Source organism: Lepisosteus platostomus, chromosome 6, assembly GCF_059453375.1.
Source record: "Lepisosteus platostomus isolate fLepPlt1 chromosome 6, fLepPlt1.hap1, whole genome shotgun sequence".
NCBI lineage: Eukaryota > Metazoa > Chordata > Actinopteri > Semionotiformes > Lepisosteidae > Lepisosteus > Lepisosteus platostomus.
Genome location: NC_142616.1, coordinates 19136308 through 19164117, shown reverse-complemented (window position 1 = coordinate 19164117; position 27810 = coordinate 19136308). Strand labels below are relative to the sequence as shown.

Below are 27810 nucleotides of genomic sequence, written 5' to 3'. Positions count from 1 at the left end.
CACTACTATCAATCACTTCTTATCCTCCTGGTGTATATGAGTTTGTTCGCCACAAGACTCTTTATCAGATGTGATCAGGCAGAATGGTACTGTTATTTGTTGAGCAAGCAAATAATATCAGGAGTGGATTGCGGTTTAAAGCCTTTTGATGATGCTGGTGGAATTCTGAATAATATTGACATTTGTCTGGAATTGACATACTAAAAATTAGACATCCGTTTGCTCCGAAGTCAATGCTTGAAGTTTTAGGCCCGAGTGATGGTGTTCTCTTTTAATGTAGCTGAACTGGGACTGAGCAGAACTGTCATCAGGAGAGCACGGTCTAGTGCATAGTATGTTGTAAAGAGCTCTGCTGAACAGAGGTGTTTCCTGAGATACTCATATTCTCTTCTAGTGCAATCCAGAATTCAAATTCATCTGCAGCTCTTTCATCGTGCTCCCATGAAAACCTGTTCTCCAGGCTGCTAAGATCTTGTAAGGGAAATGTGCTATGCAATGAGGGAAGTTAACCTGAGAATTTATATAAAAACTTAATTCTGCTCTTGCTCTTTAAATGGAAATGCTTTTTTTCCAACATTACTTTGAGATGTTATATAAGCTTCATGGTGGGTTAAAACATTTTCCTTTAATTTTGTGCAGGCAAATAGTGTCATGTTAGGTGTGCAGTCAGCATGTGTCAATCTAGTCATTTAGCCATGATTAAGTGGGGTGGAAATTAACAGAAAAGCTGGTTAATGTCATTGGTAATAAAATGAGTAACACAGTAACTGAATTATCAGCAGTTTAAACCTCTTGAATCCCATTACACTGTAGACTGGAATAATTCAATGAGCCCAGAGCGACATTAATCAAAGGTGATATTGGGTCTTTACCTTTTTTTCCATATGGGAATGTTCCACATTTCTTAGGATACCAATTATATAAAAAATGAGGAATCTCCTGTCCGATTATGGTGTCCAACTCCGTGTTTGGTGGCAGAGTTGTTTGTCAGGGGTTTCTGTCATGGACCCAGTCCTTAGAGGGGGGGTTGTCTTATGGATTTGCTGAGGGAGGAGAACTTCACCCTCCATTAATGTAGACAACATATTTAGTATTGTCTGCCTGTGTTTATACATGCATGAGATTTGAGCAAGAAGCTGCAAATAGACAAATGGAGGTAAATTCGATGCCAAAACATTTTTGCTTTTGAGGTTTTTAGACCTGCAGGAATGTGAGACCTTGGCATTGGAGTGGTAGCTGGCCCTGAGCATCTGAAAATGGCATTTAAAAAAACCCTAAACCCCCCTTTTCCTCAGAGCATGGCCACTGTATTTCTTCAGAAAAGGGTAATCAGCAAAGCTGGGCTTTCACTTCTGCACTGAAGGATCGATGATTTTCTCTTTGTAAAAAGACTGAAAGTAGTATGCTAAATTAAAAGGGAAACAGTCAATGAGTGGTGGTCTAAGTGCTATAGCTTTCGGTCATGGTCCTCCATTAATTCAGGAGAAAAGTCAATAAACTTTTAGCCATAAAGTGTCTCTGTCCCATTTTTATGACAGGTCTGTTAGTGTCATTTCAATGATTTTTTCATTGGTTTAATTATTTTTGTTGCAAGTTCAATAAAATCCAAGATTAAATGGAGCCCCACACTTCACAGGGGAGTGTGAGTGCACTGAAGAGCCGCGAGGGTTAAGCATGTGATGGGTGACGAGCACTGTCCTGTTCGATTAAGCCGGATGAGAAGAGCAGTTCATGAGCCAAAATGACAGCAGTGTCCTCCTTGGCGACGCAGTCCTGTCAGCCCCCACCGTCTCCAGACACGCTTTGCTCATGACTTTGCTAATAAATGTAATATCTTGTAAAGGCATATTGAGTTTTGCAAGCTACAATAAATATAAATTAAAATTAATGTATGATGTAACTCAGAATGGTGGAGAGGACATTTTGACCATTTAATTGTAAGTAACGCAAAACCATTCTAATTTTTCAAGACAGTTGAGGAGCCACAAGACCTAAACTATAGTACAGTTTTGTTAGGCAGGATAAGAGAAATTAAACTACAGTTTGGAAGTACTTGTTTTTTCCCCAATGAGTGCCACCTATGTTTTTTTTTTTCAATTCTGGCAATATTCTCTCTGGCCCCACAGGGCATATATTTCTCCTTTCTCCTGGGAGAGAATCCTGTCATGATTAGGAGGTATTCTTGTAACTTCCTAGCTTTCTCATTTTTGCCTCTCAGTAAGCATTACGATTATCCCCTCAGTAACTGCAAAACGTGCTGTGTAGTCTTATATTGACACAGAGTCAAAAATATACAGGTCTGTAGTTATACTGAGAGCCTTTAAACATAGTGGTAAAAGTATCTGGCCTGTTGAATATAGTGCAGAATAGATATGAGAATACAAGCATAGTGGAAACCACATGGTACGTATTGTTCAAAGAAGAATAGCTATATACACAAGGGGTCAGAATTATTGTAAAAATAGGCTATTTGCTTAAGCAGTTTTAGCCCAAATTACCTAGGCTGACTAGGTATAATTAACAGATTAAATACATAATAAATTAAATGTAATATATTATGAAAAATGCTTTTTTCAGCAGGTTGTTGAGTTAAGGTTTCCTCATTCTGCTTTAATGTAGTCTGAGATCCTTGATGAGATTAAATCCTAAGGGTTTGCTATTGTGGTGCATCTGTTCTGATTTTTCTTGATGAATCTTTTTGTTATCCTACCAATTTTCAGAACATCCATTCTGACAGTTTTTTACATTTATTAATGTTCAAATACTACTAACTTGTATATGATGGTGAGCTTGCAAACATTTCTAGGACATCTTCAGTATAGCAGATCTTTCTATATGTTCTGTAAGAGGCTGTGATGCACTCTACTGGCTAATAAGCATTAGAGGTAAATGTCATTTGCATCATTCACCCTGGTAATGAAAGCAATTGTTTTTTTTCTGTGCTTTTTTCCTTACCTAGCATGAACACTGCCTCTCCTTCCAAAGTCCAGGTGTTCCCAGTTTCTGCGTCGTACTGTATGCAAATGATCTGATGAGCTTGCCAGGAGGCAGGGCATGTTGAGACATCTTGGTTTACCTTAAATGTCCTTAAGACTTCCCCCTGTATTGTCCCTTTTCAGGTGATTTTCAAAGACTCTCAGTTTGTGTTTCCTGTTCTTGTTCTTGGCAAATCTTTTATTGTTTTTATTTGATCATTAGCACATTTTACAGTTTGGTTTCCAAAAGGTACAGAAGTGTTTTCTACTTCTTATAAAACAATGACAAAAGAGAACTGAGGAAGACAGACAATTTTAGGCCGGAGGCAGAAGTTAGCAAGGGAGAGTCTGTTCAGAAATAGTTAAACACATTGACGGACTGATGTTTTTCTCCATTCAAGGTAAATCAGTGATTGTGCTGGGCAAATCCAGAGTGTCTTTTCTTTGGAAATAAACTTAGCACTCCTAGATCAAATCTGAAAATTAATTGGTTACATCAGGAGCAGGCGTGAATGACGGATTTCTACCTTTTTGTGAACATGGAGGAATTAACTGGAGCAACAGGCGCTGCAGAAGCACTCATCACTGACCTGCTTAAGCTTCACACTGATACTGAGTGCTGTTGTCAAATCCTAATTGGAGACATCCCAGAGTCTATGGGCTTAGGTGTCGTGTAATTAATAAAGCTCATTTGGAAGTCTTGGGTGACTTATCTGCCATGAGAAGCATTTATTCCGCTATTATGTTGAATAGGTTTGCAGGCGCTTCACATTTCCATGAAGCTTACATCAGAACACAGCCGTTTCCTCAGGAGAACATGCAATTTGGCAATGAAAAAAAAATTGTATTCAAAGATGAACAGGAAGGAGGACGATTTATGAATATACCCAGGTACTCTATTTTAATTTTCCTTTATTTTGTTTGGGAAGTGTGCCTTCATTTTCTCTTCTGGGTCTTTGCTGCTGATATTTTTTAAAATGTCTGTAGTCTGAACGTCATGGTTCATGAACAGTGCTTGTCTGGCATCATGATTACTTTTTAAAGCACAATTATCAAATATGCTTGAAAATGTTCAATGTTTCTCAGTGCTCAGGAGTGTAATTGTGTCTCAGCACTCGTTTAAAGACAGTACTGGCTGGAGCAGAAGTGATGGCTTCTGAGTGCTGAGTACTGATACTTTTCAAGACAGACCACAGCTAAGGGGGGGAGGTGAAATCCAGAAGCAGTTTATTTAATTCTGCTTCATGTCAGGTAATTCCAAATTCTTAAGCTTATGAGGCTTAATTGAAATTTCATTAGCTGAATTATAGATTTTCTTCTACGATTAAAAACAGCCTTCACTAGTTTTTATTTGTGAAGGAGGTTGTATCCTATTGGTGAATAATTCACTGCACATTTCGGACGGTATTAATATGAAGACATTATACTACTAAATATTTACTTAGGCAAATCATAAACTAATATTTAAAAACACTGATTTTCCCTTTAAATTTGCGTTCTTGAATTAACTGGCGATACAAGTTTTCTTAAGGAATTGTCTGAACATTTTTTTTCTTTTGTCTTTGCTTTCTGTACCCTGAGATAAAAATACTGGTTCTATTTGTCTGAGTGCACAGTTTTGAGGTGTGGCAGAGAAAATAAGACAGTGTTTTGAAACTCTGATAGTAGTATGGTGCTGTATCGGGCTTAATCGGAAGCCCTCTAAAATCTGTTTTTGCAGGAAAATATTTTCAAATAAATTCAATAACTGTGTAATTTGTGTTCTGAAGTGCTGTTTCACCTGTGATTGCTTTCCTGTGAAAGTAACTGCGGCCTTAAGACAGCTGACGCAGCTGCAGCACTGGAAACATGACTCGGAATTGGGCAGAGGTTTAAAATTACACCATTCCGTCACTGGTGTCGCATATTGTTTGTGAATATGTCACACTTAGCTGATTCTTCAGAAAGCTGCTATTTTCAGATGGAAATACTGTAGTAATAGTAGGAAACCTGAATCGACTACAGTTTCTTCACGCAGTGCATGTTAAAAACAGTAGACCTCGAAACCATATACAGTATGATGCTTTCAAGTTCTTGGCTAGAGGTGGCAAAAGTCAGCCCCTTTATTTGGTAGTTTTGTAGTACCTTATAGTAGATGCACTTTCAGAATGTATGGTGGTTTCTTTGCCTTCCTCTTAGGTAGAGCTACCACGCTAAAGCACTCTGCTTTGGTTTTAAATGCAGCGTAGAAACAGGTCTTGCACGAAGTGCTGGACTAAGTAGTTCACTGGTAATAAAGTTGCAGAAGAGTTCAAATATTCAATTGCTTTACCGTTGAGATTTCCGCTCTATCAAGTGTTTCTCTTTATTTTTTGGAGTGTGGGGAAAGTATTCCTCACTTTTTCTCTTTCCTGGGTGAAACAGCTTGGCTGACAGAATTGCTCTGTCGGCGAACGGAGAGCGAATGTCTGCTCCATGCCTTGGGCAGCGTATGGCACGAGCATCCTGGATAGAGAGTGGGCATCGGGCAGACAGCTGGGTCTGCAGCAGCGCTCCCATGCCTCTCTCCTTTCCTGCGCCATGTGCACATGCAGCAGGCTAGCAGGACCAGGGTGGGTTGGAGAGGTGTCTCCCAGTCATCGGGAAAACTTTCCTGGATTCTTTTTGTGTTTGTCAATGACACCGATAAAATTGACTAGACCAAGCGAACAAACAAAAGACAAAAAAGTTTCTAATTAAGGGTACCAGTGGATTTTATTTTGTTTTCCTAACTTAATGTAGCACACTCACCACAGGCAGCGCTATAAGCAGTTAAGCCACCATTTAAGAACCGTTAGCTTTAGTAAAAAATCCATCCTTACCTTAATGATTGAAATCAGTGTTTTGCTTTATTTGGCACACATTGTATCACTTGACTTGGGCATTAGTTTTGGTGTCATTCATATTTCCAAGTTTTCCTAAGGCACATTCGTTGTGTATTCATATACTTGTCTAGTAGCCTTGCCTGAAGGATGTTCTCCAGTCAAGATCAGCCCAGCTGTAGGCCCACAGTCTACATATCTGCGATTTCTTAGCTCTGTCGTCTTTACTGCTTTTGTCTTGGAACTATGGAAGGTGGAAAATCAAAATTGATTTCTGCTGCTTGGAGCTATGAAATGAGCGTGGGTTTCCGTGAGTACTAGATGCAATTGTTTTGCTCGTCTGTTAAAGATACAGCACTGAACATCTGGCCAGTCATGCTGGATGCTGGAAATAATCTGGAAAAATCTGGAACAAGGATCCAGATATTGTGCTCTAGCAGCACAGCAGTGAAGGAGGGGAAAATGGTTGATTCTGTCTGCTGTTTGATTGCACTGAAAGTTCAAGGGAAACAGAAAATTCTTAATTGTTTTAGAGATCAAAAACTTGGCTATTTCAAGATGAAAATATCTTTCCTTTAACTTTAAAGAAAAACAGTTTGTTGGAAGATACTATGAAGTGTAAGTAAACCCAAACAAGGGGTTTGGTTACAAAGGATATCCTTCCTTAAATTTCATTTTGATACATTATAATTTGCCAATAGAGTAGCTATAAGTGATGATAACCTTGCAGTGTTTCTGGCGATGTGTTAAAATGTAGTACACACTTCATTTGTTGATTTTTCTACTGGCTAATAAGGTTTTTTTTAATGTTCATAAATCCTGAAGTTTTATTTCAGCCACTTAATGTCTTAATTCTCAGAAGAAAATACTTCTGCTGTATCTATTAAACACTTTCTGGATGGTGATGCTAATGTGATGCAAAATCATTCATGATTTTTAATCTCTCTGATTTGGATGAGCTTTTAGGCTTCACTGCATTCCATATTAGGTAATTGCTTGTATAACTGTGGTTCCCGCACATTTTGAACATCAAAGGCTTCAGACAAATCTGAGCTGACTGCTTTAAGAAGCAAGTCTAGTGCCTTCTAAAGGCTGTGCACTTCTCTCATGTTAATGAGGATCCGGGTACTGGTACCTCACCTGAGCTGTAACTCTTTTCAGTTGCCATCAAGCCATTCAACTAGGGTAACTCTACACTAGTTTGTTATTTGCTCTTAAGGTCACAATGAGCTGATCTGCTCTTTACTACTGGGCCAACTGGTTCCTTTACGGCACAGCGAAAAAGAAGGCCTGGGCAGAAACAGAAGGCCTTTGTTTTAGGCTTGGCTGTCCAAACTGCGCTGTCAGCAGCTTGCTCTGTTTATGGACTGTGGAGGCTGTCAACTAGTGTCCCAGTGGATGTGAACCAGATAAACCCACTGGTGAGAATAATGAGTTATGTACAGATTGACAGTGTGTAACAAGAAGCTCTCTGAATTGTTTTTCATTTTCCTTGGTCTGCCTTGCTCACCGCTGAATGTGTATCGGTTTCTTGGGCTACAAATTTTTGAATTCTTCAAAAATGTTCCAGCTGACTTTGAAGAGATGTCAGGTGCTTATTGATGAATGTTTCTATTGAAGCAAAAAAGCGACAACGTTTTGCACAAGTAAACAGTTTCTGTGTGCTTTGCGACATTTGCACTTGAATTACGGTTCTGATTTTGAGAAGAGCAAAATAGTGAAATTTGAATAGGGCCGTACATCGTTAGAAAAGATTAGCAATGCATCTTGATTTGAATTTCTTCATCAATTATCCCTTGTTTTTTGCAGCACCTTTTAGTCAACCCAGAACTAGTTTAAATCTAAGAAGAATGGACCTGCGCTTGCATAGATAAATGTCTGCCATTTACTCCATTGTTTATTTTCCCACAGCTGTGATGAATAAGCTGAATACAGTCTTGCTGTATTGCCAGCTGCCGTGGTTTTTGAGATAAACTGTAGAAAGAGTTATTTTGTCTTAGGTTCTTGCTGTTGCTGGGTGGTTGTGAGTAAAAATTGGGCTCATGGGTTTTGCAACTGGAATGATTTAATGAACGTGGCCGCTTCAGAGCAGCAGAGATCGGTATTTGGCAGCAGTGGACACTGTTGGGTTAGAAACAGAAGCACTCTCTTCTGTTGGCTGGAGCACATGTCTGCAGCCCTGCAACTCGACCTGCCTTGCAAGAAACATGCTGGGGGAGAACGTTGTGTATGAAGAGGAGCTTGTCCATACTGAGGGCTGTCAGTCAGGCAAGAATTATTGCTTCTGATTCATGTTACTATAATATAGTAATTAAAGGGTAAAACCTTGAGCCACCTACATAAAGTATGGAGACTTGAGAGCGTGCTTTCAGGCATGCAAAGCTGATGTTTCCATGCTACTTTGTTCCTTTTTTCCCCATCTTGATTTCTTCCCAAGTCTGACCCTTACTCCTAAACATAGCTCTGCTGTTGCCCTTGTCTTTGCTCTTATCAGTTGTCCAGTGTTGAGGTTTCTCCAGTTGAAAAGGCTCTTGGGAATATCAGCCTTAAGAATGAACAGGATGTCTATGGCATGCCCGCCAGGTACTGATGAGTTGTTGTGCCCTCGATTTTTTATGGTTGGTATTGTTGCATTTCCAAAGGACTCCGTACACGGTGTATACCCATAATTTATTCTAATGTGGTATTGTTCTATTATTTCTAATAACATTTATGTACATCTGTGTGGTCCTTGTCATATGAAAAGGCTCAACATAAGTCTTTTTATAGCTTTGCTTGATCCTTTTTTTAATGTATATTTTTGCAGTTGGAAAACATTTTTCTCCAGAATATAATATTTACCTTACACAACTGAACGTTGCATTTATAAAATTCGTTACATGGAATTCATTTTATCTGAATTCTTTATAATCCTGTGCAGCGAAGCATTTCTGTCAGTGGAGAATATCAGAGTAGAGAGCTATTACATCTGTTTCTGGTGTCTGTTCTTACACAACTACATGCTCCAGATTTGCTAAAGTATCAGACACATTCTGTTTCAGAGAAATCTCTCGTGATAAATCCTTGTAGATGAGCAAGCAGAGATTAACCAACAACTGGAATTTTTCTATGTTCTGTGGCTGTTAAGTGTACGTTTGCAGAGGATCTAAAAATATAAGTTTTTTACTCCTCTTTTCCCCCAGACACATATTAATAATGCATCACTCTACATGAGCATTACAGAATGAATCTGCCCTTAGCTGGGTGGTGTTAGATGTTATTGGGCATAACATGAATAGGTACCTCCGGTACACATTTTCTGTGCACTTTCCTTCTCAGCTCTCAACTCACCTCCTGCAAAACCATTGATGAAAAGGTTGTGAATGCATTACATCCAGGTTGTGGCAGCAGCACCTCCCAGGACACTCTCATTGCTGAACAGGATTTCAGTCCCTGGTCTCGGTACTGCTAAAAATGCCCACAGAACTGGTGGTTGTTGGAGACTTTATTCTGCAGAGCATGGCAACCAAGATCATTGGGGGAGCCTGAGTCAGCGTGCTGTCTCTCTCTATGGTATGCTGGCCAATATCATGCATGTACTGTAGTCAATGTGCTCCTAAATAAGGCAGGCAATGGCTCTAGTAGTGTGAACCACGTAGGCACATTTTCCATCCTAACTACATCCAACACCTTGACAACAAACTGAAAAACGGGACCAAATTGGTGGTTTCCTCAGGAATCCTACCATCACTGGGCAAAGGTGAACAACTTCAAATGCTAATCCATTGACACAGAACACATGGATGAGGACCTGTTGTGTGTAAGAAGACTTCTGCGTTCTTGGACACTGCAGTTAATTAACTGGAAAAACGGAAGGGTATAAGTTATCTTGGTGCAAGGATCCAGAGAGGATTTCAGAGTTTTTCCAACTAGAAAGAATATGTGGAAAAGCTGAAAGAAAATCCAAAATGTAGATGCCTGAGAAAAAGTCAAAAAGAGGGTGGAAGGTAAAAACAAAGGAGCAAGTGCTTTTACCTTACTTCTGGAATTATGAGAAGCAAAATGCATGTGATGGAAACATCATAATTGCCTGCTAATTTGGAGGCAGTTGGAATGAGATGAATGTAGCACTAGAGGATACACACTTTCCTGGAGAGGCAGGAACAATAGAAGAGGGGGAGGAGTAGCACTATATATCATAAAGAGTTTCATTTCAGGAACGTAGCCTGGAACAATCCATATGGGTAAGACTTGTAAATAACTTTGTGAAGGTTTGTGTAAAATAATTGATTTTAGAAAGAAATGTTCTATTCCTATGATCCATGTAACTGTTAATGGGACCGATATGGGGAAAAACTAATATACATACCTAGGCACTAGTATCGATTTTAAATTGACTTCTGCCGCTAATAAGATGTAACAGAGGTTGTATTTGTAAGGAAGAGTTTTAATGCATCAAAGTTTACACTTTTTTATGAGTTTTATGAGACTGTTGGCAAGATTACCGGCACGTCCTTGAGCTCAATAACGTGTCTAACAAAGCAACATTCATTTTGCACATCAAATCTAACATGACCTCTCTTATTCACTCTTAATAGAGTATACTCTCCTACCCCCTGGGAGGATGTACCAGATCCCCAGTATAAAGTCTTAGAGAGCATTTCCTTCCTTTATACTGAAAAACATTTTAATTGTTGAATAAGGAAAAAATGTGTGCAGCTAGGGGTCTTGTTATTGTTGTTTTTAGACTCTTTACAAGCTGATTTCTTGTTTTTAATCTTATTTTACTAGAAGCAAGTAGCTGACTGCTACTTTTGTACTGTATTGTACTATTGTTATGGTTTTATGGTCATGTATGTTATGTTTATGAGCTTTTGATGTACAAGACCAATTCCCTTAGTGGCAATAATGGTTAATTCAATAATTCAGCCATGCAAAAACTGACAGACTGACAATGCAAGACAGACTGCAACTGACAGATTTCATTTTAAAAATGCACATCTGTTTTATCTGAATTCTAAAGAGTTTATTTTCTGAGTTCTAAAAAGAACATTTATCTTCTAATGTCTGTGCTGTACCGATGCATTTTCTGTGTTTAATTTTGGTAACAACGCAGGCATGTTTTCCCACTTGAAGTCTGAAAATACATCTCTTTCATTATTAGGCATAAATGTATCATTTGCAATTTGTTTGCGCGGTACAATTTCATATTAAATAAAACACTTGTTTCGGGTAAGAAGGTGGCGTTTGTATTAAGCATGAAAGGAGTTTGCAAATTGTTCAAAAGATCTGTAAGTACAAGTAATAGAGAAGAAATAAAGCTTTCATTCTATAAGAAGTGATGGGGGGTTTTATAGTGTTCTTCATGTCCTCTTTCACAATTTAGTTTTCTTTTAATAAGAACATTAACTACCAAAATTTCAGGGGCTGCTTCAGTGCCTGCGTATCACGCCGGACACAGTTCAGATCTACCCTTGCTGCACTGGCTAATCCCTTACTTTGTGGTTACATTTGAACAAGGTGACGACATTATTAGACGTAAAAGGTTTATTCCATACTGAAAAGAAGAAAGGAAATGTAACGTTTTGGCTGTGGAGCCTTCTTCCACAGCTGAAACATTGTGCTTTCTCTCTTCTCCTTTCAGCATGGAATAAACCTTTTACTTGTTCCTTTGCAGCCTACGCATGCTGACGCAGCTCCCTGCTTGAAAGACACTATTAGACTTATGATTCTTGCACTTGGAGGTATCCTGGGGGTTGAATTTAGACTCCATTTTTTCTGCCTTCATTGGTACCATACGGATATATGGAGGGGAAAAAAACAGCCAGAACATCCCCCAAGTAGACATTAATTAATCATACATCGGGACTCTTTTCAGAGACGTATTAATAAATTGTCTCACCAGACTCTCTGCTGTAGATCATTAATTAGTACCTGTTGGGAGTTGTGAAGCTTGCTACTGGGGATGAAATTCATATTTAACCAGTCCTGTGTATTTAACGAAGCTTGTTTTATAGTAGAATGCATGAAACATCTATGACATGGATATTCTAACCGTTTCCTGCTTTTTAACAAAGAGTTGATATGTCATTATGCAGAACTTTTCTAAAGTTCACATCTCTTATTCAAATGTCAACTTGAAACATTTACTTTTATTTTTTAAATGACAAAGGAGCTGGATATATGTTACTTTTTTATTTTTTAAGGACTTCAAGTTAAGGCCAAACCAGAGCAGTCAGAATGTGTTCTGTTTCACCTTGCATTTGAAGGTTGAATTTTACTACTTTTTCTCGACTTGTTGCTGTTAGAGAGGCGGATCGTTTTCCTCAGTGAGGTGCTTGCATTTCTGTTTGATCGGTCTTTGTTACAGCACTGCACACAACAGATTGCTGCAGAAATATGGGCAGCAGATGTTTTCTTTACAGGTGTAGCAGACCTTTGGGCACGGGGGAGAGAGAATAAATCTCTGGAGGTCCAGAGCCCAGTGGCTGCCTCCCCTCCAGGCAGTGAGTCTTGTCGTACATGAAAAGCAGGTTAAAGATTGTGATTTAGTCCATAGGTATTTCATGCAGGGTGCCACAGATCAGAACATACTTCATCTGGTCTGAAGTCCAAATAAGTCACTTAGAGTCTGACAGAATTGTGAGCAGTTTTTGTTCATCTGAACATGCCTCCTTCTCTGGCAAGATTGAATTCAAAGAGGACATGGTTTCTAGGTGATCAGGTTATCATGGTTTTTCAACCTTAACATACAGAATACAGCTCTGTTTTCTCTTCTAATGACCTGCATTCTAACAGGTTTGAGCTAATGTGGCTTTTGCAGTAACACCTAAGTGAAAGTTAGCATATATCTTTTAGTTAGGTTCAGTTGTTTTTGCTTCAAACTCAAAGACTGAATAACAAAGATGCATCTGGTTAACAATGTGGTAAAGGGCAGCAGTGCCTGTTTTTAGCCTTTTGTTTTATACTTTTGTGTGAAAGGTTTGCAAAATCAGATTATCAGACACGAAGTACAAAAAGAATAAGCTTGTTTAAGATATGTTACAAAAATATTTCAGCTCCTCAAATCATGAAACTAATCTGTGATCAGGAATGTGTAGAAGTTAATGATTGCTGCTTTAGAAGAAGGTAGACATGTGAAAATACTGTAATATGTTATCATAGTAGTTTTTACTTAGTGTCCTGCAAGTGAATAACTTAATTAGGGTGTGCTAACAATTTCAGCATATGATTTGAGCTAGATATCACTCAGGTACATTTATTGAAAGAACCATCTACTGTAGTCGGTGTTACAGAAGGGATGTATAGTCTCGGAGAAAGAGAAGAAAAGAACATGCTGCTTCAGTTAAAGGGAGATTTCTAATATTGCATGAAGAAGCCATAAAAGTCAACCACTTCTTTGCATCTTTATTAATTCTATGCTGCTGTCTTTTGTTAAACGTTTGAACCCCTGCAGTTTTGCATTACACAAGGGTGCTTTGTCACCAGTGATCTTTTAAAATGTGTTGACACTTGAACAAACCACACCCAGTAGGAAAGTCCTGTTTGCTGACTGTTGACAGGGCTACATGTTCTGCCCCTTGTGTGCTCCCTATCCTGGGAGTCTTTTGTTTGCCAGTTTACATGTGTGGGGGTAATTCTTCTTGCTGTAGGTGTAGTTGCAATGTGATTGGGTCTTTACTGGTGTACTGTAGGGCACCGTGTACGCAGTGACCTGCTCCAATGCTGTTGAGGAGCTGGGGTTTTGTAACCCTGGGAAGTCGTTCACAGTTAAGTGAAATTCTGTAAGAAAGAAATGCCGCAAGTCATATGTTTTTTATAAATTGTATGGATTGAGACCTTGCACTACAGTTCCTTTTCTTGCCAATTGAATAGCATTTGAAACTGTGAAGACCAGGCTGTGACAATATTTAAAAATCTCTTGCCCAGTATGGTTCTGTTTTGTTGGCAGACACGTGTCCAAAATGTAGAGGAATGATGTTTTTTTGTTATAGATAATTGTGAATTTTCCCCCAACTTAAAGGCATTGAAGCAAATATGTCTTGATTAACAGATTCAAAAATCTGCTTTCTATCCCAGATCTTTTTTTTTTACGTCCAGTCCAAACCCACATTGAAATTCATTTTTTGCAATCCATTCTAATGGAGGTCTGTTCGGTTGCTGTCTGCCTGAGAATTAATTAAGCTCCCTGAGCTAATTAAAGGCGGCCAAACAGATCAAATGGTTGAGCTGGCCGGTGAGAGAGGCCTTGTGGGCTGTGTGATCACTGCAGTGCGTGGTACTGTATCGGTGCTAGTCCGCACCACGGCTCTTGCAGTTCTGTGGCTGAGAAAGCCACGGCGCTTTTGTCTGTTTGCATTTAACAAAGTAAACATTGCTGAAGCGATTATTGATTATTGAACTTTGAGGCAAACAAAGCCAAGCAAAGTACATTTTGCAGTGTCCTGAATCATGACTATAAATAGGCAAATTTTAGTTCCACATGAGTTCAGTGGTCTGTTTCTAGTTAGCACTCTTTGGCAACCGTATCCTGCATCCCAAATTGCCAGAAGCAAGAATGTATAAATTCGCATGCAAAATTCTGAGAGTGATTATCTAATGAAGATTGCACTCTTTCCTGTTTGACTTTTAATGTTCATGTTGGAAAGTAATATCTTGTTGTATTGTGCTTTAGGCACAATCGGGGGGGCACAAGGCAAACGAATGACTAATTTTACTACATATACAATCAGCCTGGATATTTTTGGTACTTTCTGCGGCAGAAACCACTCATTTTTAACACTCATTTTCTGCCTTTGGAATTTTTTTATTGGGCAGCTGAAGCACAGGGTTCTAGAGGCACGTGTTGTCTAAAGTTGGAGAGCTAATAGTTCAGGATGGTTGAACAGAAGTCCAATTCATTGGCTCCCATGACACTTTATAGGTCACTTTAGCTGTAAGTACAGAAGACGGAGTTATTAGGCAGTGCAGTCCTCTTTTGCTTTTGCTGTGTAATGGATTGGAATAAAAATGTGCTTGCTTACAAATTCAGCACTTGGAATAAGGTTTGCATCTGACACGACTGTCTTGTGTTTTTGTTTTATTACTTTGCTAAGGGCCCTTAAAATGTACAGGTGTAACTGTTCATGCACTGCAGGGAAGTGTAATTTTGAGCTCATTACACAAGTCAGGGTTTGAATACATTTGTAAGGCCTCGTACAACTTACATTTAACAGTATGAAGACCTTAAAATCCAGTAACAGCAGTAGCTTGGTGACAGAAGTATTATCAAACTTAATTCCTCAGGTATCACCAATTATTTCCTTTCTGGTAATATTTGTAGTTGTTGGTTAGAGCCAGACTGCCATGGGGCTCAGGAGAGTGCCTTCTGTTTTAATTCTCCAGCTTCTGCCCAGCTTCATCCTTAAAAGGGAGCACGAGTAAAAAAAAATCTCTTATTTAAGTAGTGCATTTGTGAGATCAGAAATACTTTCAAGTTTTCTTGAAGTGATAGTGATGTGTTTGATGTGGTCTCTGGTATGGTGAGTCTACAGGATGTGGTAAGAGGATTTATTTGACATCAAAAGGATAAGCTTACTCATGCAACAGCTTCCTGTGTTAGTGGGTAACTATTGCGAGAGTGAAAATCACAGAATTGACTAGTGTCTTGAAAGGTTTTGGATTGTGTAGTGATCTGTTGCACGTGTGTTTTAAAACCTTTTAAAACCTGACATTTCCCTTCCGTGGGTTCTCTTGTCAGGTATTTAATTTGTGCCTGTGTCATTTTGTTCTCCGTGCTGAATGTTTTATGTTGGCTGAATGAAGTTTGCAAAAGAAGTATCATTTATCCAAAAATAATATCGTATCATGCATGCTTGTCATTTAGAAAGAAGATAATCAGTAGTTTTTAAAAAGACATCCAGCTGGGGTATACCAGTTTTCTCTCGGTGTAAAAGCCAACTACAGTAGCTGTTAGCCTTGTCGCTCCTATTTCATCATTTTTCTAGGTTGACTGCAGAAAAAGCAACATCACCAAAACAGACTTGTTATAGTCGAAGCTGGTGATAAATGAAGAGCTGGACTCTGTGTGCTATTTAGACAATGATCAGACTTCTGGAGAACTGTATACACTGCTTGGTCATGTGACTTACAAGAAGCAGTGAGTGGCTGAACCTTGCTCATTGTGACAGTGTCTGGTCAAACAGACTCATGGGAAACTGCAGGCAGACAGAACAAAGAATGCCTGATGCATGGGATGCCTCTGTTCCTGAGGCGCACTGCTCTTTCTTTCAGTGGTCTGATGGGAAGGGGACTTTGTAAGCTGGGCCAGTTCCAGTTTTAATCAAACAGCCCAGTCCCCCGCAGCAAGTGGGAGCACTGCCAGAGTTGGTTTGATTTAGTGTACAGAGATGTGTGTAAACAGAATCATTTGTCAGGCTCTCCATTTAGCCCGAGCGCTAGGTCCTACATCAGGGACAGAGGTTGCTGACAAAAAGTTGAATCAGCTGTGCTGCCCACAGCAAAGCAGACACTAATTAATACAGAAAAACAGCAGGGTTTTGGGATGTGTGTGATTTTTAGAATGTGAATGACATTTGAAAGAGCTTTGAATTCTCCCATTGCCTTTAACTTGGGAAGGAGAGATAAAATTAGAACCTAAAGGTTTCCCAAGTTTCTTAAGCTCATAGTAAAACGGGCTGTGTAATTTTAAATTAGATGTGATGTATTTGGTGTTCTGTTGTAGATTAACCCTTAACAACACTACAGATTTTTAGTACACTTCAAAGGAGTGCAAGCACAGCAGTAGTGCCTTTTGACATTATACTTTACATGTAATACTGGTAGCATATCAACCAACATATTTGGATCTGTTTCTGTCTGATTTACTCAAACTACTGAATCATAACCCTGCCATCCAGTAAATCTTAAAAGTAATCAGCATTCATGCTGAATTTGAAACAGAGACTGTAATTTCATCTGCAGCAAATCACTTGTCATCGTACAGTAGGTAAACCTTATTTAGTGCATAACAACAGTCACACTGCAAGGGCTCTTTTTACAGTCTTAATCTATTCTTAGTAAAAGCAGAGCTCATGGCCTTGCTGTGACCTTTGATTGCCATGACCCATGTGGTACAGGCCTTACTGCAGCCTCTCCAGTCTCTTCCAGTGTAGTGCGTTTCTGTGCAGCGTTTTTTTTTAATAAACTGCTATGTGTAAACTTTCTCTTCATGTGTATCTGTACTCGAAGCTCAGTTTAAGATTTCTGCACTTTCTGTGAATTGTTATATTCAATCCTGTATATTGAAACATTACCTATGTGGAATCCTGCCGAGTGTCTTTTAAATATTTTTGAAAATGAATCGAATTGGCCTCCATGGAAAACGAGAATTAGCCTCGATTGCCTTTCTGTGTTGTTGATTTCGGATTTAATATTCACCGTTCTTGTTTTGCATAGGTGTTCCAAAAGTACGGAACGAAAGTCTTTCATCTTGCATGCTAAGATACTGTATGTTCATCTAAACCTACATTGTTTTTGAATCTGTTAGACATCTAACAATTGTTTTTTTGTCAATGTAAGTAGAGTGTGCTAGTGATAACTTAACAACAGTTTCATAATTTTCCGGTGTGCCACATTTAAGCATCTGGCTTAAATGGCCTTTATAAACTTGAAGTTTATCTGTGAGTAGTCTGTTTCTGTTTTCATTGCTTATTACATTGTCACTGCAGTAAATACTGTAATATGAAATTCAAATGCAGCAATTACTTGGTGGCTGTCTCTCTTTTTAATAGAGGTTTTCCAGTTTCAATACTTTTAAAAAAAAAGTATTAAGGAATGCTTAGATATATCTTTTCTGATATTTTTGAGCTCTTGAGCATGATGTGAAGAAGCGTATATATAGTCCCATAAAAACATGGTTTTCTCTATTGCATTTTTTTGACACTGCATGTTTTCAGGTCTTCATCCAAAATCTAATATTAGTAAACAAATATAAATTTAAAAAACACATTTTTTAAAACTTATTTCATTTATTTAATGAACAAAGTTATCCAACACCAACTGGCATTGTGTGAAAAGGTAAAGTTAAATGAACCCAATTAAAGGGATAATTTAAAGTCAGCTGATTGAACACAGCCAGGCTTGATTACAGCCAGCCCTGCTCAATATAAACCTCAATTATTATGACCCTTACCATCAGAGTCAAGTTGCCAGCACAAAGATTCAACCAGCACATTGTGCCACGATCAAAGAAACTTCCTGAGAAAGATCAGAAAAAAACTTGTTTATTTATCAGTCTGGAAAGGCTTGCAAAGCCATTTCTAAGGCTGTTGGACTCCACTGAACCACAGTGAGAGCCATAATCTCCAAATGGAGAACACTTGGAACAGTAGTGAATCTTCCCAGGAGCGGCCGGCCTGCCAACATTTCTCCAAGGGTGCAGCGTAAAATCATCCAGGAAGTCACAAAGGATCCTAAAAAAACATCCAAAGAACTGCAGGCTTCTCTTGCCTCGGCTAAGCTCAGTGTTCATGACTCCACGATCAGAAGAGACTGGGCAAAAACGGGCTTCGTGGGAGAGTGGCAAGGCAGAAACCACTGCTAACCAAAAAGGAACATAAATGCTCAACTCTCATTTGCCACGAAGCACCTGGATGATCCCCAAGCCTTTTGGGAGAATGGTCTATGGACAGATGAGTCAAAAGTGGAACTTTTTGGACAACATGGGTCCCATTATGGCGTAAAGCAAAAACAACGCATTCGAGCAGTGAAACATGGTGGTGGTAGTGTGATGGTGTGGGGATGCTTTGCTGCCTCAGGACCTGGACGACTTGCCATAAATGAAGGAACCATGAATTCTGCTCTATATCAGAAAATTCTTCCGGAGGATGGCCGGTCATCCGTCCGGGTGCTGAAGCTGAAGTGTAGTTGGGTCATGCAGCAAGGCTATGATCCAAAACATAAAAGGCAAATCCACATCAGAATGCCTGAAAAGACGTTTTGGAGTGGCCTAGTCAAAGTCCAGACCTAAACAGCAATGGAGATGCTATGGAGGGACCTGAAACGAGCAAGTTTCTGAATTAAAGCAGTTCTGCACGGAAGAATGTGCTAAAATTCCTCCACAGCGATGTTAAAGGCTCATATTGAATTATAGGGAGCGCTTGGTTGCAGGCATTGCAGCAAGGTGGCACAGCCAGTTATTAAGTATAAGGGGGCAATTTTTCACACAGGGGATATGGGTGTTGGATAACTTTGTTTATTAAATAAATTAAATAATCATAATAAAAAGTGTTATTTGTTCACTCAGGCTCCCTTTATCTAATATTAGATTTTGTCTAAAGATCTGAAAACATCCAGTGTGACAAATATGCAATAATAGAGGACATTTTTATTTTCTTCATTTCAAATAAGTTACATTTTATTTTTTTTCACTCCTCAGTTCCACGTAACTTCTGGCAGTTATCTGGTACGCGTTTTCCAGCGTTTTGTCTTTGTGTGGCTTCTCAACATGCCTGCCTCTCGCTCATAAAAAAGAAGCACAAGTAGAGGCTGTGCACCATCGCCCTCGCAAACATCAGACAGAGGCTGGCCCTCAGCAGATAACCCAGGCGGTGCAGCCCAGTGGTGGCAAAGTCATTAGAAACTGCACTTCACTCACATTTGTACTTACTAACCACCACTTTTCCAGAGGAGATCACTTCACTTCTGGAAGAGCTGCTATCATCCATTTCTGCCTTCAAATCGACAACCTAAAGGCAGAATGAACGTCTCTAGAAAAGGCCGCTAATGGTCATCATCGGTACCCATTACCGGTACATCGGTAGAGGTACATGAACTTTGTGAGGAGGAGGCCAGACAGATGTGTCAGCTACAAAAAATGTCTCTAACAAAGACAATTCACCTTTTGATGGTTCATAATGGGTATAGTAATACATATTGGGGTAACCCAGACACCCCCCGTGGGCAACAGGTTTCAAAAAGTGCAAACTATTGTTGTAAGTTGAGTCAGTGTAGTTCATACTATAGTCTGGGTTTCAGAAGCCTTTGCTCTCCAGAAATCAAGTTTCCTACAGCAGGTTTGCTGTGATTGGTAAGCTATTAAAGATACTCTTTTCAGAATCGAACTTCAGATGATGAGGTGTCATCTTGATTATAGAAATAGTTCTATACTTCAAAAAAGGTCCTGACGACATTTATCCTAAAGAAAAATAGAATTCCTCCACTATGGTATTATTGTAACTCCTGTGCAACTGTCGCCAATTTTAAAATACCTGTTCTTAGAACTATTCACTGTAGTTTGCTAATTTCACCTGAGAAATTGTGATTCCTTGTTGGCTCCCTGAGACTTACAGCACAGAATATCAGCATGTGTATCAAACCTTTCCTTTTGGATGTGTCTGTGATATCAATTCACAAGTCTTTAATTTAGGGTCAACTGAAGTACCTGTCTGAAGCTGGGTATGTTAATCCCAACACATCTTCCTTGATGTCCCTTAAATCTGACTGCAGTACTACATACTTTACTGCTTTTTTCATAACTGTAGACTGTCAGATGAAGTGTTATCTTTTGGTAGTCAGCATTAAAATATGTTTGTTTCATTATAATAGACAACTGAACAGAATACATATAAACATTGAACTTTTTTTTTGCTGATTGTCCTTGGTGAATTTTAGGTTGTGCGTTGGATTGCATTGTTGCTGACATTTTATATTACAGAGAAAAATATTAAAACATCTGTTTCAATTTATCTGTGGGGAAAAAAAACGCATTAAAAGATTTAACAGCAAGATCTAATGCATTGTATTAAAATGATTCAGTATGAGCAATCACATTGTTTTCCTGCTCTTTAATTTGATCAGACATTGCTACTTTTTAACCATGATTCTGGAGCAGTTTTACCAAGAAAAAATAAGTAAAAAAAATAATGAAAAATAACTCCATCATGTGTCGGAGAAGACAGAAGCATCTTCCTTTTTAAAGACCTCTCGCTACTTCTGTGTGGGCCCATTAATCCTCTTCTCATCTTTAATGTCTCCATGTTAATTAATCTTTTCCCAGTCAGCCCCAAAGGCTATAATTTGTGTTTTGGGAGAAACCTTTCAAGTTAAAGAAATGGAAATGTTTTTTTTCCTATTGTGCAATGGGCTGAATAGAATAATTCTGAAAGGCAAATGTTTGAGGCGGCTTCATGCGCTTCAAGATAACTTAAATAAAAATGGGATTCATTGCTCAAACATTCCCTGTCTTTATATGCAGAATGAATCCAATGTAGCATAATTTGCATAAATATGGTGCATGTCAAATGTATATAATTAAAACAGTTGCTACAGTACTTTAAACTGATTCATGTAAAAGTTAGCAAATTAATATAAATGTGTGACAGTGCTGATGTCGTTTATGACAACCGGTTTTATTTCTTCATATTATATGGGAACTATAGACAGTTGCTTTGTACAAATGTATTGTTATTATGTTTTAAATACAGCTCAATACAGTATTGTTGAATATTTTTCTGCTCTTTTATCTTCCATTTACAGGGTCCACCTACAGTGTGTTGTCTACAATGCCATCAGACTCGGAGAGTAGCAGCTCTCTCAGCAGCATAGGTGAGTTCTGACAACAGAAACGTGCTCCTTGTAAGAGTCCATTAACTACAATCTGCTGACATTTATGCCAGTGTGCCAATATTGTAGCTTTGTATTGACTTGGGCTTTTGTATTTGTAATGTAGGTATAATGTAGTTTCTCCTGCTTTATCATGTTCCCGCTATTAAGAATATATTTTGTGTTTCAAACTCATATAGAAGTGTCTGAACCAGTATCCTTGATGTTCTCTCTTACATGGGGTGTTGTAGACATGAGGACTTTGTTAAAGTATTCTTTTCATTTCTGTTACATTCCATTCTTGTATTTTTACATGAACCCGAGGACACAAGCTGAAACCAGCATTTAAAACGGAACAGGAGCCACTACTTTATTCAAAGGGTTATGGAAGTAGCTTGCCATGTTGTTGAATCTGATACCCTGTTTTTTATTTCAAGAAAGGGCAGGATGAGATCCTGGAATCAATTAGCTATTCATTGCCAAATGGGCTAGTTGGGCAGAATGGCCTCCTCCACTTTGTAACCCTTCTTGTGCTCTCAGTGTTGTTAACGGAGAGCAGTTAGCTGTTTGAGAAGTGGCAGTACAAAGCATTTTCCAGACTCGATGTTTATGTCAGCAGGTTCAGTGTAAGCAGGAAGATGATAAAATTAGAGACTGATAGTAAAATGTTATGTAAAATGCACAACAGAGATAAACAAATGGTAAATATTATGCAAGAAGCACAACAAAGAAGTTTAGAATTTGAAAAAACTGTATTTGGGTATCCAGTTCAGTTGCTTAAATCTGTATTTGTAGATTTGTTAAAAGGGATAAAGAGAGTCTCCACTGCTGAAATGCTTAAAAAGTCATTTTATTGTGTTTTGCTCCATTATATACATCACCATTAAATAAATTAGTGTACATAACTGTGGCTAATAAAATTTGATTCTGACATCCTCAATTTAAAAAATGACGGTGCTTTCAGATCAAAATTAGATGTTACAACATCATAGTATTGTAAATAAAAGAAGGCTTCAGAGTCGAATCTTTGTGTCTCTTTTCTTTTCCTTTCAGAATGGACTAAACCTTTACCTGTTCCTAAATTGCATGATGTACAGGCCGTATTTAATATATTTCACGATAGTATGTTATGAATTATTTTTGCATGTCAAATAACCATAGATGCAGAGTCCAAGCATTTGGTTTGTAAATGTGTTTTTTTAACTGTGAAAGATTACTAGTATCAGTCCATCTGTCTGTTTTAAAGTAAATACGCCACAAGTTAATGAAACAGTGAGGCACTCACTGTACATTTTTGAAAAGAGCAGTGCTCACCTGGAGGCATGCCAGGAGAGGTGACCTGCATACTGATTGCTTTCTGGAGTTTGATGGGGGTGTGATGAAAAGCCATTATTATATAAAGCCATTGAAGACTCCAGTTTGCCAGAAATGTGGGTGATTCCGACAGATTGAGTTTGTCTGCCTGTGCTCTGCAGGTGAAGAAGTTGAAGGTGCGAGGACAGTAGAAAAGAAACCAGGCACTCAATGTACAGCACTTGACCTTTAAGGACGCACATAAAGAGATGGCTTTGACAGAACCTGGGGTTCAGAAAAGGGAAGCTGCTTTGCGTTATATCTTTCAGTGCAGCAAATGCTCAGCTACAAGGAAAGAAATAGTTTACATTAAAGGCGATGCAAACAAAGAAAGTAAAACATTTGACTTCAATGTCAAAGTTCCCCATTACAGAAAATTTGAATAACACCTATTTTTTAAGAAGCAAGAACACATGCTTGTGCTGTATGTTCAGTGATCATCCTTATAGTGATCCTTTGAAGCCGGGCAACGGCCCATGTGCTGAGCCTTGACGTGACGTCAGCCCCCTCCAAACCCCAGAGAGGGTAAAACTCTGCCGCAGCAAGAGACCCAGTGTTTAGGCATGGAGGTTTAGCATGCACCGAGCTCACAAGTAACCAGGGTTGAATCCCAGCAGGAGCAAGGAGAGCTGCTATTCTAATTTTAGGTATCTTTGACACCATGCTCTGAAATCCTGAATTCTAAAATGTCTGTAAAACTACTTATAAATACATTTTGGGGAGGAAATACCATAAAATGTTAAGACTAGCAACACCAGTACCTTTTGAAATTCATCTGTATCCGTGTGAAAACTGTACTAATGTTATGATACAGAAGCATGCCACAGAACATTGTGAATACTTCCTGGAGAGAGGGAGAGGGAGGGAGAGAGAGAGAGGGAGGGAGAGGGAGGGAGAGAGGGAGAGGGAGAGATCAGTCAAAGGCAATGGCACTGGAAAGATCACAGCCTTTGGGAAAGGGGGCATCATGGCAGAGCTAGAAACACTGGGCATGGACATGTGGGAGTCTGTGAGATAGGGCTATAGATGGTTAAAAGACAACAAAATACATGCATGGTCAGTAGCCTGTGGTGCAAAAAAAATGCATCAAATGGTATAAAAAAGGTTTAGGCAAGTCAACAAGTAAATTGAATAGTCAGAGGGATTACATCTGATAATGGAAGTAATTGGAAAATATGTAAAAGGCCTATGAATCCAACATTATTACTTCACTGTTCTCATTGCCAAAAATATTTGCTGCTTAATTATTTGTCTGGAGCAGTTTTCCTTGCTGCCGCTAGCGGCTTCTGCCTCTTCTTCAGTTTGATTTCAGCTGAAGGCTTGTGCTGTTGGGCAGATGTTTCTTAAGGTAAAGCTAATTTTTTAATCTGCATCACTGTCGATGAAATCCAAGATTAGAGAAAAGCCTGGTCACACACTTGGCAGATAGCATTTAATGTGCACAAGTGCAGAGTCTTACATGCTGGTAGAAAAAACATAGGCAATGGGAAACACAAGAGCATGAAAAAAATTGTTCATTCTGACTTTTTCTAAAGCCTTTTAGACAGTGGTGAAGCAATAAAAAGGTAAACAATGTTAGGATATACAGTTAAAAGCATATAATTTAAATTGGAGCATGTTATGTTTAAATTAGACAAAGATACTAGAGCGAACCACTAGTAATGCCTTATTTAGAATATTACGTACAATTTTAAATACCACATTACTAAAAAGATACAAACCCCAATGAATTCCTGGTCGCACTTCTCAACTTAGTGTTGTGGGAGTATGGAACAAGCATCTTTTGTTGAAACTGGCACCCTGGCTTCTTTTAAGAAATAGGCAGGTGAAAGATCCTGGTGTCATTTTCTACTCCCCGCCAAGTGAAGGGCCTCCCCTCGATTGCAGTGTTTGTTCTTGTATTCCTAAAAGCTCTGCCTCAGCTGCTGCCATGATTCTTCAACTCGGCCTGGTCCAGCTGGTTCCTGTGCCCTGCACTTAACACATTAAATGGTTTTAGATGAAAAGGTGGTCTGTGCAATGAAAATTCAAGATTTCCTTTTGTGAGTTGGCTTAGAACTGTAGTTCCCAACTCCAGGTCTCATGTAGAGACCAGGGGGCTTTCCTTTCATTTCTTCTGCTAGTCAATTGGAAACTTTGAGGTAAGCTCAGTTTAACTGCACCGGCTCATCCCTTCTTCACTGCCTCCAGGTCTTTACAATTCACCTTCAAGATCCAAGGTTGAGAGTCAGGACTCCCATGGCATGTAAGAATAAGTTGCAACGCCAGTGGAAATTCAGAGTGGCAGTGAATGAACGGGTTTCAGGTGCCCGTTTTGTCCCCAAGTCTGGTCTGAATCGCAGCAGAGATGCTGTCGGAAGGGGTGGAAGACGGCGCTTCACCTCGTGCGCCTCGTGGGCTGAGCATGTGACGCCTGTTTGCTCCTGCAGGGACGACCGGTAAGGCCTCGTCCCCTCCGCCAGCACTGATCGACAACCGGCAGATGAGCGAAAAGCTGGACACCATCCTGTTCCAGCTGCGCCAGGTGACCCGGGAGCGCGACGAGCTGCGCAAGCGCCTGGCCCTCTCGTCTCCTGGCACCACCTTCGACGACTGTCGGTAGGCCTCTCGTCGGGAGGGCCGTTCTGCGCCTTTAAGACTAAAGGGTCCCTCGGCCTGCCTCGGTGAAAATGAGCGGCCAGTTCTCCAGTTGTCTTGTCTAATCGCAGTGAGAGTGCAGCGGACGTGTCCAGTGCCCCAGTGTTCTGGGACATCTAGCTCCGTCTTCAAGCTTGCGTAATTTAATTTTACAGATATTTCTCCTTTTGGTCCTGCTCTGATTGTTAGTATCAGTCTAACAGTCAAGCCAGGACACTTTTCATTTCCAAACAGATGCAAATATGTTTTGTTTTTTATTTTATTGCTGAGCAGTTTATAAAAAGATTTACTGCATATGCTGGGAATCTTTGCTTGTTTATGCAAAGGACTGGCAGTCCATATTATAGACATACATATAATGTGACCCTTTGTAATACCCATTGAAAGAGTTTTGCCTCATATTTCCAATGATGTATGCATCTGGCCTGAAGACATGTTACAATAAAGTCAATGACCTCTAACTCCCTGAATTGTTATGGGTAGTGATTCGGTCTTCGCCAAGTTTCTTTTGCTGTTGATGTGTTATCTTCTGCATTACTACACAAATGAATGCTTCTCCCTGTAGTCTGAGAACATTTTTATATAAGGGTTCCTGTTCTGATACTTTTTCTTGTCAGGCCAAATTCCAAACCAAGCCATGATTACGAGCATCTGAAGATCCAGTGTGTGAAGGTCATGGCAGACCTGCAGTCACTACAGAATCAGCACACTAAGACACTGAAGAGATGTGAAGAGGCAGTGAAAGAGGCAGATTTCTACCAGTAAGTACAATCACTATTTTATCCTTCTTTCTGATGTTAAACATACATTTCTGGGTAAATTGTGCTGAGCTCTCACAGCAGGAAGTCTGACTTCTCTGTGTTGGTCTGCGTCTAAATGTGTGCAGCAAATGGCAGCTTCTTTATTTTTGCAAACAAAATGCCTGCTTTTCTGCTAGAATCACCCCAGACAAATTTGAAATGTTGTGCTCCAGGTCATTTTTACACAATACAATAAAATGGATATTCTAAAGTGACAGTGGTTTCCTGCTGGGGAAAAAAAGATTGGTTAAATGTGAAAATAAGTTATAAAGAAAAGATTTTATGCTTGTTGGCATGTCCCTTTTTAAACGTATGCTAATGGAAACATGATCTGTTCAGCGTGAGATCTCCTTATTTTGAATTTATAAGTTAAGAATAGTTTTAGCATTATAATGGTTTTTCTTAAACTAAATACAGATTTGCTTGCATAAAATTGTGTGGTTCATAATATCACATGAGCCTATTTTGTCACTCTGATGCCAAAAGCTCTTCTGTAGCAAATTGCCTTTTATTTCAACTGCTATTTAATATTTTTATATATATAGTTTTATCCTTTGCTGTTCCTTCACCTAACAGGGACTGAAACACTACATATTGCCTAGCTCAGCAACTTGGAGGCTGTTGCTTTTAATTTATTAGCTACACTTGAAAAAAAAATAAGAAGACTTTTCAGAGTGCACAATGAAATTGCCAGACCAGTGCATAATACCCAGCAGTAGTTTGTAACCGAATAAAGCATGTCAACTCTGCTTCTGAAGAGCCAAATGCCTCTCGGGTCTGCGGTTTTCTGTAAAACAGTGCTGCATCCCCAGTAAGGATTTAAAATGATCAAACTTCATAAGAAGATCTGCCCCTGAGAGACTAGAGTTGTGCATCAGTGCTTTAGATCAGAGAAGGAGGTTTTGGCTGAGTCTTAGAAGCACTGTTCTATCACATCATTACTGCAGGGCCTTAAGTACTGTGGTGCAGTGTAATAATTACCCTAGTTTGAGAATTAAATTAATCAAATTTAATATTTTGAGACGCAAAAGAAAATGTAAACAGTTTTGAAGCTGTGATTGTGATCCCTTACATATCCTTGTAAGTTTTTTTTCTTCCTAGAAGAATGAAGACTGTGCCATAGTAAACTAGTGGGCTCTCAAAAGCTTTGTTCCTTGCCATGATTTGGGATTACTGTCCTAATCTGTGCTGATGTTCCATTTGCTGCACAGTCTACTGTTGTACTTAACAGACTAGATCAATATTATTTTATGTCTTCACAGAGTTATAGTCACCACACATGCATTTTCTATTGCCTATTTTGTTCTGAACTGTTTTTGTTTGTATTTAGATTTTCCTTGGTGTTGAGGGTATGTCAGACACAGAATAATCAGTGTGATTCATTTAATGATAGCGCACTGTACTTTCATTTGAGAGAAACTGGCAGCTGGTTGTTAAGCACACAAAAGGAGGCTGGAGAGAGATGAGAGATCATGAAAATATTTAAGCTTCCCCATTAGGGGTTGTCTATAGACTCTTATTTCAGTGTAAACAGTAACTACTTCTGCAACTGTTTTACAGCTGTTGTTTATACTGAGGTATTAAGTAGAAAATAGAATAGATGAGCCTGATAGTAATCCTTAAGATCTTGTTCAGTGTGACTGG

The 27810-nt window shown here is 39.2% G+C and overlaps 1 protein-coding gene across 10 annotated transcripts in view; it reads left to right on the top strand.

Annotated features, from left to right (window-relative positions):
• dlg5a (discs, large homolog 5a (Drosophila)) overlaps window positions 1-27810 on the top strand; it is a 59726-nt gene that overhangs the window by 3363 nt on the left and 28553 nt on the right. For all 10 annotated transcript variants that reach the window (XM_088634573.1, XM_088634572.1, XM_088634571.1 and 7 more), the window contains exons 2-4: window positions 21311-21379; window positions 25159-25327; window positions 25984-26127. In XM_088634573.1, coding sequence (XP_088490699.1) covers window positions 21311-21379; window positions 25159-25327; window positions 25984-26127 — 382 coding nt within the window. The remainder of the gene's footprint in view (window positions 1-21310; window positions 21380-25158; window positions 25328-25983; window positions 26128-27810) is intronic.